Genomic DNA, 15,005 nt, shown 5'->3' with positions numbered 1-15,005 from the left:
CTACACTGCATGGAAAAATCAATTCATGCTGTAAGGCAGGGGTGGGGAACCTTTTTCATTCAAGGGGCCACTTCAAATTCCTCCTCCGAGGGCCGTATTATGAACACAAGCCAGGATTTCTCCCTGCACTTTAGGCCTATATTGAAGGCAGCCCCCTTTACAATGCAGTAGACACCACCTTCTCTAGGTCTCCCGAATATAACTTAATTGTATTGCAAATGTAATTTCTAAGATTCCTTTTACAAAATATGTCATATTTCATATGAAGCTGCATAACATTAAAAATTATGTTGGGGACTGGATAAAACGACCTCAAGGTCCGCAAACGGCCCTCGGGACATAGGTTCCCCACCCCATAAGGAGTCCTCACCATCTTGTAGTAGTAGTAGTAGCTTCAGGTCTGTGTGACTGATACGTCTGGAGATGAGCAGGTGGAGAGATGTTCTTTTCTTTCAGACATGTGAAAGTTTTATATGTCTGAAATAAAAGAAAAATAAATACTTGCATTAATAAGAATGTACAGTATAATGAATGTAAACCATCTACTGCATGATCTTCATAACTCTGCATACTTAACCATCGTCTTAATGCATTCACACGATGTGCTTGTTTCTTTCTATCTCCACACCACTCTAGAAATGAGAAATGGCGTATCGTAACTAGCCTCATTCATAAAACTCCCATCTACGGTAAACTTAAGTCATTAGCTATCGATTAGGTTAATGTTCTACACAGCATGGCAAAATCAATGTTCATAGTAAGGCACCCTCAGCACCCCCTCCATGCTGTAGGCCTACCAGAGTCTCTAGATGGCAGCTGATACCGTGTAACAGCAGATGGGACTAACTGATTGAGATTTTGTAATTATAATCACTTACCAAAAAAACTCTTTTGAATTCATACAAAATATATTTATAATATTTATTTTGAAAAGTGCTTTGAGTCAACTTCATAGTTCTACTGCACTATATAAATACATTTTGTATTGTATTGTATTGTATTAGCTATCGGTTAGGTCAATGCTGTACACAGCATGGTAAAATCAATTAATGTGGTAAGGCATCCTCACCATTTTTCTTGCAGTTGTGGAAGGGTATCTATTCTGCAGCTGATGCAACAAGAGATGTTCTGCACTGCATGGAAAAACTCAATAGCATAATAAGGCATTGCACATCACCTTCTGCAGGCTTCAGCAGTGGTTCTAGGTGGCAACACCTGATGCTATTGGACAGGGTGTGATTTCTTAGAAAACCAGAAGGGGGAATGTGTTTCAGATTTCAAGCAATATCAATGAAATTACTTTAAACTGTGATTATAATCATGTAGAAAAAGTGGCGATATCCCCCCCCCCCCCCCAAAAAAAAATAAAAAAATCACACCCTGCAACAGGAGATGGCTCTGGCTGTTGGAGATATAATGATAATCACAATTCCTGTCTGAACAATTCAATAACATAATGAATACAGGTCAGGGTTCTGCACAGCAGGGCTAAATCAATTGCTTCAGTAAGGCATGACTTGCCATGCCATCTCCCGCATGCAGTAGTAGGGCTACTGGTCGGCAGTTGATGCAAGCGGAGATGAACAATGATAACCATGGTCATGATAACCATGGCGATGATATAAAACTCTTTAACTCAATGAATTCATACAAAATCTAGTGATGAGCTATTGATTAGTTTAATGTTTGAGGCAGTATAACACCATCTATTGTCACTGGAAGGTGTGTTCACCATGTATGCGTGCAGTAGTAGTAGTAGTAGGGTGTGCTGGTGTGTGACTGATGCAACAGGAGATGGGGCCTGGCTGGTGGTTTGAGATGTAATGATAATCCGCCACGATAGGCAGCGGTAGTTAAGGATGGTGTAGGTAGCACCTGTGTGGTCGGATTGATCTTAATTACTGTGACTCACTTACAGCGGAGGCTCTGCTACTCTCTTTGCCAACACTGCTGTAATCTGGTGCTCTATACCAACGGCTCTTAACCAGGGGTGTACACTGTTTGACTGTCCCCAAGGCCGGATTAACGTTCAGGCTAGATATGGCTGAAGCCCTGGCAGGTGGGGGCCCCTGATTGCAGAATTGTGACAAGATGCAATATTGACAAAAACATCTGTCGTGTTGGGTTGGGTACAGTTGGTAGACAAGTTATCCTTAATTCTCAGATCATAAAAATGACACTATGTAAATTTTGTCGTGAAATTTTCCCTGCTGGGGGCCTCACAGCTACCTGTAGCCTAGGGGCCCCAGGCCATCTTAATCAGGCCCTGACTGCCCTCATTACATTATGGACAGTGTAATAAAGTGTGACAGACTGTAGGCTTAGTAGATACTGAATGTATAAATGCAAGTGTAACTAGGCTACATGATATTGTACGTTTTTATCTTTAAACGAAACCAAAAGGAGTGTTGTGCTCCTTTTCAACCTGATGATGTGAAATGATTAGACTTGATCTAGGTCAAAGCTCAAAAAGATATTCAGTCCTCACACAGCGCTTTATAGTAACTTTCATCTCTCCAGGGAAGCACAGCTCTACAGAAGATGTGTAAAATATTAATCATACTTGCATATTTATAAGCGGCATATGTGTCCATATGTCAGGATTGCACCAATAGAGTAAAACCCCCTTTTGCAACATTGCTGCTTTGTATGTGTTTGCCAGGCACAGTATGAATGAAGTCAATTGTTCATTTCGACAAGCTGGTGTTTCCACATGCTGCGTAGCAAAATACTTATCCAATCAGACGAAGATCTGCTGCCTGCCTCGCCCAAAGCACAGGCTACTCTCACAAGCAAGGCCCATCAAAAAAAACTGGGACATTAACAGTACATTTCAAAACCCAATTTGCTGCACAATTTCAGCATCCAATGATCGTGTTAATCACGGAAACGTATACATTTTACCATTTTACATGTTCCTTTTTCCCTTAAAATGCAGGCTCTTGGATCCCAGCTGTGCGAGGCGCAGTCAGCCCTCTCAAAGGCGCTCTCGGACCGTGAGCTCCTCCTGCAGGAAGTTCGCAAGTATGACCCCTCATTTACACTCTGAGGCAATACATGGAAGGAGCCACCAGGAGGCGACATCCACCTATTGAAGAAGTCAAGACTGCACAACCCAACCAGCAGAGAAGTGCCACAGTATAAGGATGCTCTTTAACGGGTCTTAGGGGGGAAAGGATAACAAGGAAATGGCCTTATAAATGTATGTACATAGTCAACAACTAGAGGCAGAAGTGGGGGTGCTCTTCCTGTATAGTCCCAGTTTTTGTTTGTTCTTTTCTTTGTTAATGGTTCAGGGGGTGTAATGTGAGGTGTGTTGACTAGGTTATCATCATGCCTTTTTCCACCCTCTTGAATTAGAATGACTTGTAGTTGGGATATTGTGTCCTCTCATCGCAAACATGTGACACAGTGGGGGAGACATATCTCTCTGCATTCTCCCAGTCATTTGGAATTGGAATCACTGGCAAAAGCAATTGCACACGCACTGCCGAAAGTATCGTGTGTTAAGCTTATAGTTTATTCCCACGTTTCAGTATTTTTTTTTCTTTTATGTGTGTGTATGCGGCTGTATATTGTGTATTCTGTGTTCGGCATGTGTGCGGTGTACGGGATGTGTGTGTGTGTGTGTGTGTGTGTGTGTGTGTGTGTGTGTGTGTGTGTGTGTGTGTGTGTGTGTGTGTGTGTGTGTGTGTGTGTGTGTGTGTGTGTGTGTGTGTGTGTGTGTGTGTGTGTGTGTGTGTGTGTGTGTGTGTGTGTGTGTGTGTGCGTGTGTGTGTAATCGTCCCTCTCTGGCACACTGGTAATTCCACTAGAATAATGACACTGGCCCTGTGCCGGCTGGGTAACATCTCCCAAAGGCCCAGAGATCATGTAGTGTGCAAATGAACTTTAAAAGAAAAAAAAAAATTAGCCTGAAAATTCCTTTATCCTGACCTGGGTAGAACAGTAGGTGTATATATCTTTATAATGAGTTGGGCTGCTACTTTTCATTCATCAATGCCATGCAATTCTGTGTCAGACCACTATGGTGTTAAGGTAAAAAGGAGTTAAAAAAAAAAGTATAATGAGCACTTTGAAGCAGACCTCTATCCTGTTGAGTACTATTACTATTTTGTGTGTGCGTGTGTTTGCGTTGCAGCGGTGCCTGTAGAACAAGGACTCTTCATCTCTCAGTATTTTAATGTCAGGGTAACCAATTTGTAACCTGGCTTGTGCCATCTGGCTGCGTTTCGCCAAACTACACACAAGGACGTTCTGGTGTCCTCACACAACCGTCTGAGGACCGTGAACATCAGAAATATTGCTGAACGAATGAGCCAATCAGGATCACCGGGTGTGATTTTCCATAGATGGGTGGCGTTATGGCTGTTCTTCTCAGAGTAATTCTCAGCTGTGTCACAGGTCGAGTTAAGTGTGAGTGCCTGAAGTGGCATGTCCCTAAAGATGAGGACAGGTTGTTAATCCAATCACATTCAGGATACTTGATGAAGACCATCATTGGAAAACATGTCAGTTGTGGGAGGTTCCCAGATGATATCGTGAAAATGAAGGCGAAACATACCAACTGGCAATAGAGTCAGGTTAACCAATTTGAACTTGTGCTGAAAAGTCTGGTTACCGCGAGGTATGTGTATGTTTTATGTGCGTGTTGGGCAGACACGGGTACGGGTCATCGATGAGGAAGACTAACCTACTTCATACACCTTGCCTTGTATGCAGAGGAAGTCTTAAACACCGTAGGCCTACTTATCCAATGTGTACATGTTTAGGTGGTATTATACTGTACAGTGTCAAAACAGAGGTCGGTGCCTCCTGCTGCCATCCTGTGATGAGCAATGCACATGAGGAGAGAAATGGGGGCCACTGATCAAGCCCTTTTTTTTTTTTTTTTTTTGGTTTGTTTTTTGAGCCTTCGTTTTTGTTTATACTCTTTATATAAGACTGTACACTAAATGTGTCAGTCTGTTGAAACCGATAAATTACTAACCACTAATGACGTTTTTCACAATGCTTGTTTTGGGATGTTAATTATTATTAGTTGTCTTTGATGTAGCAGGAAAGACATATCTATAAAAAAATGATCTTGCCAATTACTGGCACTGTGGATTGTTCTCGGAGTGCACCTTTGCACAAGAAATGCTTAAAGGGGTATGCCACTATTTTGGGGCTTAACACAGTTAAAATCGTTGGCTGGGGTTTATAAAGATGGTAAAGTGTCTTATTTTTCATGTTAAGCGTTGTCTTGCTTTAAGACAAGTTAAAAGAGGGAATATGTCGCTAAGCTAGTGAAAGTCAATGGATCCGTGTAGCATTGTAGCATGCTACACGGATCCATTGACTTTCACTAGCTTAGCGACATGCTCCCTCTTTTAACTTGTCTTAAAGCAAGGCAACGGCTTACATGAAAAATAAGACACTTAACCACCTTTATAAACTCTGGCCAGCGATTTTAACTGTGTTAAGCCCCAAAATAGTGGCATACCCCTTTAATCACTAGAACAAAAGAGTCTAAATGCTTTAGAGTATAGAGTAGAGTATGGGTGTGATACATTGAATACAAGAAAGCACTCTAAACATACCTAATGCCAAAAATTCCTTGTTTACTAAAAAAAGTCAATGTAATGAAGAGTAGTTAGTAAGGCAGGTGAAAAAACCACAAATCATTATTTTTGGGGATTGATTTTGCACAGGTGTTCCTTTATATTCCTTTTTAAATTCCAAGTACATTAGTGTTATATATGCATGTTCCACAGAACAATTGTTTTTACCCCATTTTGTTTCCGTGTCAGACACAGTTTAAGTGTTAGAAATAGACAGTGGAGGACTCACTGCTGAAGTGAAGTCTTACTAAATAAGGCCAAGACGAGTGGGTTCTTCAAAGCCCCAAGTGTGGCAAAAGGCATTCATATGGCTCAGTGCAAAGAAGGCAAGCTCTCTAAGTGTCATAAATTATAAAGGCTCACCCTCAGGTGGCCCCTGGGTAAAAATGTGGGTTATGCATACTGTATATGACCGACTCCAGGGACCCATGTTGTTAAGTGTACACTTTGTGACTAGGTGAGCTCCACTTAACGTATACGTATACTAGTGACTAGTCCCTCACCACTCGGCGAGACCCTAGGGTGAAGGTGCTTACCCATAGTTCACCTGCGAATGGGTCAACCCTTTATTGCCTCCTCTCCTTTACACAGGCCCATATCAGTGCCTTAATGCCCATGCGGGGCAGGAAGCAGAACCAGACAAGCAGGCCTAGAGGTAGAAAATAACACTAGAGGTGACCCCGCCCCCCTTTTTACGGCAATCTGTAGCGGCCATTATCTGTAGGTAGATCAGAGAAATGGAAATTAATGGAGAACGAGGCTCACCTCTGTCAAAAATGGCTTAATCATGTGAAAATGTCCATCAACACACTATACAAGGACAATAGTTGAAGTGTGTTGATTTTTTGACAGGGGTGGGCGTGTTCTCCATTGACTTGCATTGCCTGAAGGTACCTACACTACCTACGGAAGTTGGGAAGCTCCATCTGCCATTTCCAAGTGCTGTCGCAAATTGCTGTGTCCTCTCTAGTGTTATTTTCTACCTCTATGCAAGCAGGCCTTAAAACAGGAAGTGAGAGGTGGCAGCAACCATGGTCATATTTAGATAACGTATGTACATATATTTCTATGGAATCAACGTGTGCGTGTGTGTCGATGAGGTACTGTAGAACCTGCCTCCTCACGTCTGACTACTCTTGTCAGCAAACTGTAGGTACTGTATAAAGAGCAATATGTAACAAAATGTATACATTACGAGTGTACGAGTAGATGGAAAAAAACAACAACAAAACAAAACAAAAAACAACTCCTCTTTTCTCGGGAGGTTCAAGCATGCTATACAAAGTCTTTTTTTTCATGGTTTTGTGTCGGTGGGGTACTAGTTAAAAACACTAGCTTAAAGTCAACAGTATTATTATGCAGTCATTTGTGCCCATCAGTTCAGGGACATCAGATTTGTCTAGCATGCTGTTCTGTTTACGTACATTTCACATTTTGGACTTGGTGTTGGTGATGACATTGCTTCATAATGTGGAATAGAAAATACAGTAAACAACAAGGAGGCTATGGAAATGGCAGTCACTATTTCCACTTTGTGACGAATGGAATAGAGCTTTCTTTTCATTTCCAAGGAAAAAAAAATCTTTTCTGCATGATTTGTGTTACAGTGCTGCTGTTTCTTTTTTCTTGTTTACTGTCAAGGTCATAATGGAAACGAGGACGCAGATATGTGTTGTCTTTTATTACAGAAATATAGCTCCGTTATCTGATATGGGTACTGTGAAATGGCACGTACAATGTTGTCTGTTTTGAACATTTTAAAAATATATTTAATGTTCTCCCCCAATTTTCACTATTGTTTATTATTACACACGTTCTCCTACTGGTTAGGAGGCTGTAAAACGCTGCGTCTTTGTGAAATGTAATCACAAAGGAGAGATTTTGTTGTTGTTGTTGGTGGTGGTGGTGGTGGTGTATGATGGTATTTGATGTGTATCACTGGCACTGTCCAGTGGACTGGTAAATGCTTGGGGCGTGGGAGAGGGTGAAACAGGAGGGTGCAGGAGCTAGACGGAACAGATTAAGACTACTGTATGTATACATTAGAAATATGTATGTGTTGACATACTCCAGTCTATTATGAAATATGGTCTGATCCTACGTAAATGCGTTTCTGGTGGAAGAGAAGACAACTCCCTTAATTCTCTCCTCCATTTTATTATTTAAAAAAATATATATATTTGTGAAGATATGGTTTGTTTCTCAGCAATGTCATTCTGCACATGCTCATCTTCGCGGCCTTTGTGTGTGCGTGCGTGCGTGCGTGCGTGCGCGGTGCGTGCATGCGTGTCAGCATGCCTGGTGTGGAACATGGACTTTCCCCTTGGAGATCCATGGTAGCATAGGCAGTGATGGGGAAACCTGGATTCAATAGTTATTCTATTGCCCCATATTCCAAATGATCTGCTTTTACCTGTCCAATTCTATTTGGTGATTGGCCAGCTGAATGATCACCTGGTTTAAGAGGACGGGTAAAAACCTGGTCATTTGAAAAATGGTATTATATATGCACTGTTTTGTAACCAGGGCTCTAAATTAACACACGCCAACACGCCAAACACGGGTGAAAATTCATTTTGGCTAGTAGAAAAAAAAACCTACCCGCCAATTTGGCTAGTAGCGCCCGAGTACAGTAACTTATGAACGGTAAACCGCTGCTCTGACGAACGTTATAGGGCGAGATTTCCTACATTACCCATGGACACTAGCGTCACGACGTAGCCTCCCACCGTGGGCTTTCCAGTGCATCGAGCGTCAACTCCATGCTGTTGCGCGCGCCAGGATTGAAAACATTTCAGACGACCAGCCTTCTGTCAGTTAAGCTGCGCTCACACTATTCTGACAGGCAGCTCTCCTCCTATGCTCTCGTCGCTTTCGCTACAACCCCGTCACTACTGCCATTATTACTATATGAACCTTGCTGTAACAGGCTGCATTTTTGAAGCAGCGAAACCCTGACCGTTTCAATAACAGGACTTATGCAGATTATGCATAGCGCTACTTCTGTTGTGTAGACTATGTTTTGTGCAAGTGATGAGAATGTGGCAGGGGTTAGAGCAAGGTTCTGTGTGTTGGTGAATGCTAGTAGTAATTGTAAATAGTGACGTTAAAAATGAGTGGTTGTGGAACGAAATAGCGACCAGGGCAGAGGAGGAGAGCCGACTGTCAGAGTAATGTGACCGTAGCTGTCAGTTCAGTTGTCTTCTGAAATGTTCAGAGTCGTGGCGCAAAGTTGGAAAGCCCACGCCATCGGAAAGAAAAAAAAGCAACCAACGACGAAGCTGTGGAAGTAACAAAGGAAGCGAAGATCCCCGAGATATTATTTACTTTTAATTAAACTAGGACTCTTGTCATTTTGTTGCGCATGGTGGAGAAGAGCTCCTCCTCTCTCCTCTCATTTCCCCCTCATCTCTCCTTCCTTGGGGTGTGCGTATGTGAGGTTTTGTAGTGTTTGGCTGTGTGCTTGGTTACTGTATGTTAAAGGTCTGTTATGTGAGTGGCTTGTGCGATGTGATTCAGCTGTTTTCAGAGGAATTGAACAAAAACTAATCAAATTAATTAGGCCTAAGTAATGAAAGTAAAAAATAAAGCAGAAGTTAAAAAATAATGAAAAAATATATAGCCTAGGCCTATAATATGCTTAATTATTATGTAGGCATATAGTAGCCTATGCAGGCCTATAGTGTAGGCCTATCTGTGTTGTAGAAACAGTTGGACAAAATGACCATTTAATTAGAAAAAAAATAACTAGCCTAATGCATAGTTTATTTTGGCGAGATTAAAAAAATGGCTAGTTGAACTTCTGTTTGGCTGGTAAGAAAAAATGTCCACTAGCCAAATTGGCTGGTGGTGGAAAAAGTTAATTTAGAGCCCTGGTTGTAACTAATGACTCCGGGTTGCCCATCACTGTATATAGGGCACCACAACCTCTCTCAACTATCTCCTTTAGACCCAATTGTAGACTCTAGAAGTTCTCCAACCCCTTGCCACTCTCTGGACAGATGATTTGTACTTCCTTTATTAATACATAACCGTAGTATTATAGAATAGCATAGCAACGTGTAATAGGAAACATAGTATAACGCAAAATTCAATTCAATACGCCTTTCAGCATGTAGGCTAATGTCACCCTAGTATCCTCACAGGTGTACAGATTTCCCCCGTCTTTTATGACTCTTCACCTCCAGCCCCCCCAAAAAAGATCTACTGTATGTCTCAGTTGTGCCTCAGTTTAAATAATAGCCGTAGTATTCTTTGTTCCATATGGAGAAAAGAGATATATTTCCAAAAACGAATCATTATACTTCCATTTTTAAAAGCCTCTCTTGTATTATAACCATGATGGTGTTAACAACATGGGCTTCAGTTCTATTGACGCCTATTATTATTACAACTGGAAAGAATGCTACAGTGTGTGTACAAATCCTTTCTGGAATGGAACTTCTTTTTTATGTTTTTATTTGTAACACTTTGCTTCCCATGTGTAATTTACTTGTGTATGATTTAGAATGTGATATTTGAAGTTTAAAAACAGGTAGAGCATATCAGTTGCAGATTGTATATTGAAATGGTCTTTATATTCTTTAGAAGATGGAGTTCACTTCACTCACACGTCTCATTGCACTCAGACATACTCTCATTTTTAGCCATAGTTCTTCCGTTTAAGCTGCACTACTTGAGGATGAGAACTTGAAGTCCCATAGTGTCTTTTTTTTGTCACTTAAAAAAAAAATCGCATGCAGGTGAGCCACATTTGTACAATTTGCCCCTCTTGTGTGTTCTGAGTGTGTTCACGTGTGTGTGTTTAAGTGTGTGCGTAACTCACCAATGATCTGAGGTCAAAAGATTTTTGTATCATCACACCTTCTACTCTACTGTATGTGAGATTGGTTCTGTGAACCATCATCGCTTTGTGTCAAGGATATTACAAAGCTTAAAATAATAATAAAGAAAAGGGTTTAACTACCTATCCTCACACAAACCTGTGTCTAGTGGTATGTTAATGTTTGTATCATGACTGCAATGGCTCATGTGAATCCAGCTATTTAATTGAAGTCTTCCGACGCAATATTTGAACACAATACTTAAGTTGTGGGTGGGTTGACTAGTGTCATGACTCATGAATAAAAATGTAAATGAAAGGATGATGACTGTGGTGGGATGTTGGGTATAGAACAGTACATTGCTATGAGTGCTATGAATATCAAGGTGATAGAAAATGTAGAGGTGACCTTTTTATATATAAAATAAGACTGCAGAAAATGAACAGAAACTTGCACTTTTTTTTATTAAATTCTTCAGTTAAAAAAAGTGATAAAAACTTAATACATCAAGAAACGATGGCCTACTGCTAATATTTAATAATTAGGGTATACAGAGCATATTTACATTTTGTCTACCCACAGGCACACTGTGTACACAGGGCTGAAAAACAGAATTTCAATGTCTCTGTACAGTACGTTCATAATTATTTTACACAACTGAAATGAAACATCAACGTCACTCAGTGCTTGCAGTGATTCTCAGCTTGATCTCCATATCATCATCAGCTGCTGACCTACATCAAAACCATGAGCTTGTTCTGACTCACTTGAAATCGCTCAGGCTGGTCAAAGGCTGGCTTAGAAAACCGACATGAACTAAGTTACACATTTGGATCCAATGTCACTAAACAACGCCATACCCTTCCATGTGCATTGTGACAACATTCTCCACATCGTTTCCAGTCCAACATGTAACATTGCTGTAAGTCACCCACTGACCAGCCTGGGCTGCGTTTCCCAAAAACTCTTAAGCCTAAGTAGTACTTAAGTATGAGGTGTCCTCTAGGCAATATACCAGAAATAGGTCTCACATCATCACTAAAAAGTTATAAATACACTATTTTACCTTGCATATGCACTTTGCGAAAGCATTTTATTTGCATGTACCAAAACAAAACATTGCATGTAGGCCAATACAATTATTTTATGTATAAACTTTTGGTGATGTGATATATAGCCTAGGCGGCACCTCATACTTAAGTACTACTTAGGCTTAAGTACTACCTATGAGTTTTTGGGAAATGCAACCCTGGTCATTTCAAACAAGCCAATGTGCGTGCACAAGACCCGGGAGTGTCCTTGTTGGTGGTGACCCTCTCCTCTCCTCTCAGTGGAAGAAGGTGCGCTTGTACTTGGTGTTGGGGATCTGGTCTCTACTCTTCAGCCTCCTCACGGCCTCCCTCATGTGCTTGGGCTGCAGGGGCGGGGTGTCCCCCCACTTCTCACACACGTCCAGCGCTACACACACCCAGAGAGAGAGAGAGGAATTAAATTGTGCATTTTGGGGTTTTAGTTAAGCGATTAAAGACACAAAGAGCTAATGATACAGAGAGGAAAGTAACAAAATGTCTTGATTTATGTTAATTGAGGCCTTTATTATTGTATAATAAGCCCTGAATGGTTACTGCAAAAAGGTCTACTGTACATACAGAGGAGGGTCTTATTATAACTGTTATAAACACTAAATTACAGTATGTTCACGGTTTTATTTTCCCACTTACCTTCTTCTACAATTTCCCCAGCAAATACTTTGGAGATGCCGGACATGGCAATGACTACATTTTGAGAGACGGATGTTCCTGTAATTGACTGGATGAGCTGCAAACAAAACAAGTAAAGGACATACAAGAAACGAGATTACTATGACTACATTACATTTTCATGACATTCTACTATTCACAGATGCTTTTATAAAAAAAGGAAATTACAGTCATGTACATAGGCAGGGCTCTAAAATAACTTTTTTCATCACCAGCCAAAATGACTAGTAGATGTTAATCCTCCTAGCAAAACACACTCACTAATGGGTCAAAGTGGTTAGTAGGTTGGTCTTTTCTACCAGTCAAACTGAAATTTCGTCAGCATTTGGCCGGTTGGCTGGTGTCAAGTTAGAGCCCTGTACGTAAGTATGGAGTACACCCCCTGTAGCCACCTGAAGTCAGATGAATTGCTCAACAGTACATAAGCTATTCATGAGGGTGTAACAGACCACCCACGTTCTGGCCATTGGTTCAGGGTGCCAGTCTGTAACTCACTCATCCCACGAGAAACTGCATATTACCATTTGACCACAGCTGTCTCATTCACATATACTGTACATTTTGAATGTGGGAATGTGAATGTGTATTTGAAAGAAAGCACTTTGAGTCAACTATTGTGCTATATAACTACATTTTGATTGATAGATTGATTGATGGATTTTCATTCTGTTACACCTTACTATAACAAAGTAACTTACCCTTTTTATGGCAGCTTTGGGAAATGCTGACCGCCTGTACATCTCATATCGATTAAGCTGTTCCTCTGAGAAGGAGGAGACCAACACCCTGGTTGGAGAGACAAGCTTTCATGATTACATGTCACTAAGGGGTAACAGTCGGAAACTAAGATGAGAGAAAAACGTGATTAAAAAAAAAAGAAGAAATAACTAAAGTTATCAACTTACTGCATCTTTTGGATTTCATCTTCATCTACTTTTTGCTTCTTTTCCTTCTTCTTTTCAGGGTCAACTTTTAGTTTTTTATTGGCGGGGGCATTAAGTCCTGATGTTCCCTCCTCCTCGTCCTCTCCTGTGGTGGCCTCCTTAGCATGTTCCTGTACCAGGTCAAGTTAAGAACAAATTACCAGTTTGCCCATATTAAATAATGGTTGGTTTCCCAGAATGCGCTTCAGCAAAGAGAGGTCCTGTAAACTCTCTCCAGAACCTTATATTATAATTACATCTTATCTTGGCATAGTATAGTATATAATCTATCCTCCTTGTGTGAGTGACTGTGATATTATCGTTTCATATTTTAGGGGTCTTATAACAGGTCGGCCCAGCCCAAAACGTAGTATTTTATCTGTTTGGGGGGGCAGATAGGGTCTTGGGGAAAGAAAAGGATAAGGGGTGCCATAACCCTTTGGACCCGGTGTGAAATGCTATCTGGGTCCGTACCACCTGGTGACTGCAGATGTTAGAAGCAATGGTGATTGTTCGTGGGTAATGTCACTCTTAATTTAGATTGATAGAATTAAGTTTTGACCAATTGCTGTATCATCTGAAGTCGCCACTTGGTATGGGTACCCAGATAGTCTTTCACACAGGTATGCCACTGAATTCCATACATGAGCACTATTGGAAAATGCATGTATGTGTGATGTCATATCAGTTATCATGTGAATCTATATGTTCATCTGAAATGGTCAGTGGTGTGGGTGACTCACTGATTTCTCGTCATCTTTGACTGTCTGCTGGGAAGTGGATTCTGCTGATGCCTCGCTTCCAGTGGGGCCCTTATTACCAACTTCGTTTTCCTCCGACTCTTCTGGTTTAGGTTCGGGTGCAGTTGATGCCGGTGGTTTCATCCTAGCAGGGTCGGCCATGGCTGAGAGCTTTGTCAACCCCTACAACCTCTTAGCAATGACGTCTGATGGAAAACAACACTGCACACACATCAGCACCATCCGAATGTGATTACATGTCCAAGCCGACATCACAAGCGTGTAGAGCCAGAATCTCTGGTAGAGCATAGTGACAGGCCACAACAAACAGCAGAAGGCAATCTTAGCATTTGCTATCAGCAAGTAGGGCTCACACTACGATGGGAATGTTGTGTTTCTAAACATAAAACATTGATTTTACACATAAAAGTTGTTCCAACGCATAATAATGCACTTCATGTATGGGTTATATTATATTCTAATTTAATGGCTTGCAATTATATGGTATGTTGACTTTCAAAGCAATGCTAGCATGCATAGCTAACGTTAGTTGTGCAGTAGTAATGGTATCTGAATAAAGAGCGACAACTCGCTTCTTACCAAATAGATATTCGTCTCAATATATTCACGGATGGAGGGGAAAAAATGATAATGCTAACAAAGAAATATTCATTAATACACGGTTTGCGTAGTCATTTATGTTGCCCGAGGAGCAGCTTGCTATCTTGCACTTTGTTGATGTGTGGAGCCTTCAGTCAACTTCCTTTTCCGGAGTTGAGCGTCCAATCGAAGAACGTGGATCCACGTTCTTTGGTCCATAGAGTTTGCATAGAATTATGTGTTGTTTTGTTAACTTAGTTTTGTTTCGTTAATATATAAACAATAATGTACATAATATATATTGGCAGCAAAATGAATTGTTACACACAATGTGTTAATAAAATAATTTGTTAATAAAATTACAATAATTTGTTTCACAGATGCCTATTTATCAGAATACAATCATTGTGAGAGGCAAATCTGGGAACTGACAAAACAATACATTACTAACATTTATTAATCCTCAAAACACACACACACACACACACACACACACACACACACACACACACACACACACACACACACACACACACACACACACACACACACACAC

The 15,005-nt window shown here is 40.9% G+C and overlaps 2 protein-coding genes across 5 annotated transcripts in view; one reads left to right on the top strand and one right to left on the bottom strand.

Moving 5' to 3' along the window:
* Positions 1–3,644, top strand: part of bltp3a (bridge-like lipid transfer protein family member 3A) — a 76,968-nt gene extending 73,324 nt beyond the window's left edge. For both annotated transcript variants that reach the window (XM_063208648.1, XM_063208649.1), the window contains one exon: positions 2,939–3,644. In XM_063208648.1, the coding sequence (XP_063064718.1) occupies positions 2,939–3,049 (111 nt within the window). In that variant the 3' untranslated portion in view covers positions 3,050–3,644. The remainder of the gene's footprint in view (positions 1–2,938) is intronic.
* Positions 3,645–10,865: 7,221 nt separating this feature from the next.
* On the bottom strand, positions 10,866–14,615 carry taf11 (TAF11 RNA polymerase II, TATA box binding protein (TBP)-associated factor). Of its 3 annotated transcripts, none has more exons than XM_063207583.1 (6): positions 14,450–14,615; positions 13,853–14,071; positions 13,092–13,240; positions 12,885–12,972; positions 12,148–12,244; positions 10,866–11,884 (listed from the first exon to the last, which is right to left on the bottom strand). In XM_063207583.1, exons 2-6 carry the CDS (start codon positions 14,009–14,011, stop codon positions 11,754–11,756), a joined length of 624 nt encoding a protein of 207 aa, XP_063063653.1. In that variant the 5' UTR covers positions 14,012–14,071; positions 14,450–14,615; the 3' UTR covers positions 10,866–11,753. The 3 variants fall into 3 exon arrangements, with proteins under 3 accessions (XP_063063653.1, XP_063063654.1, XP_063063655.1); XM_063207584.1 differs by having other exon boundaries at positions 13,853–14,055; XM_063207585.1 differs by having other exon boundaries at positions 14,509–14,609.
* Positions 14,616–15,005: the final 390 nt, after the last annotated feature.

Source organism: Engraulis encrasicolus, chromosome 10 (genome assembly GCF_034702125.1).
Source record: "Engraulis encrasicolus isolate BLACKSEA-1 chromosome 10, IST_EnEncr_1.0, whole genome shotgun sequence".
In the NCBI taxonomy this organism is placed as follows: domain Eukaryota; kingdom Metazoa; phylum Chordata; class Actinopteri; order Clupeiformes; family Engraulidae; genus Engraulis; species Engraulis encrasicolus.
Note: the sequence above shows the minus strand (reverse complement) of the source record. Positions and strands in the feature narration are given on the sequence as shown.

Coding starts and splice junctions, on each gene's coding strand:
- taf11 (XM_063207583.1), bottom strand. CDS start 14,011: ATGGCCGACCCTGCTAGGATGAAACCACCGGCATCAACTGCACCCGAA. Junction 13,241..13,852: donor TCAAAGATGACGAGAAATCA/GTGAGTCACCCA, acceptor GACCTGGTACAG/GAACATGCTAAGGAGGCCAC. Junction 12,973..13,091: donor GATGAAATCCAAAAGATGCA/GTAAGTTGATAA, acceptor CTCTCCAACCAG/GGTGTTGGTCTCCTCCTTCT.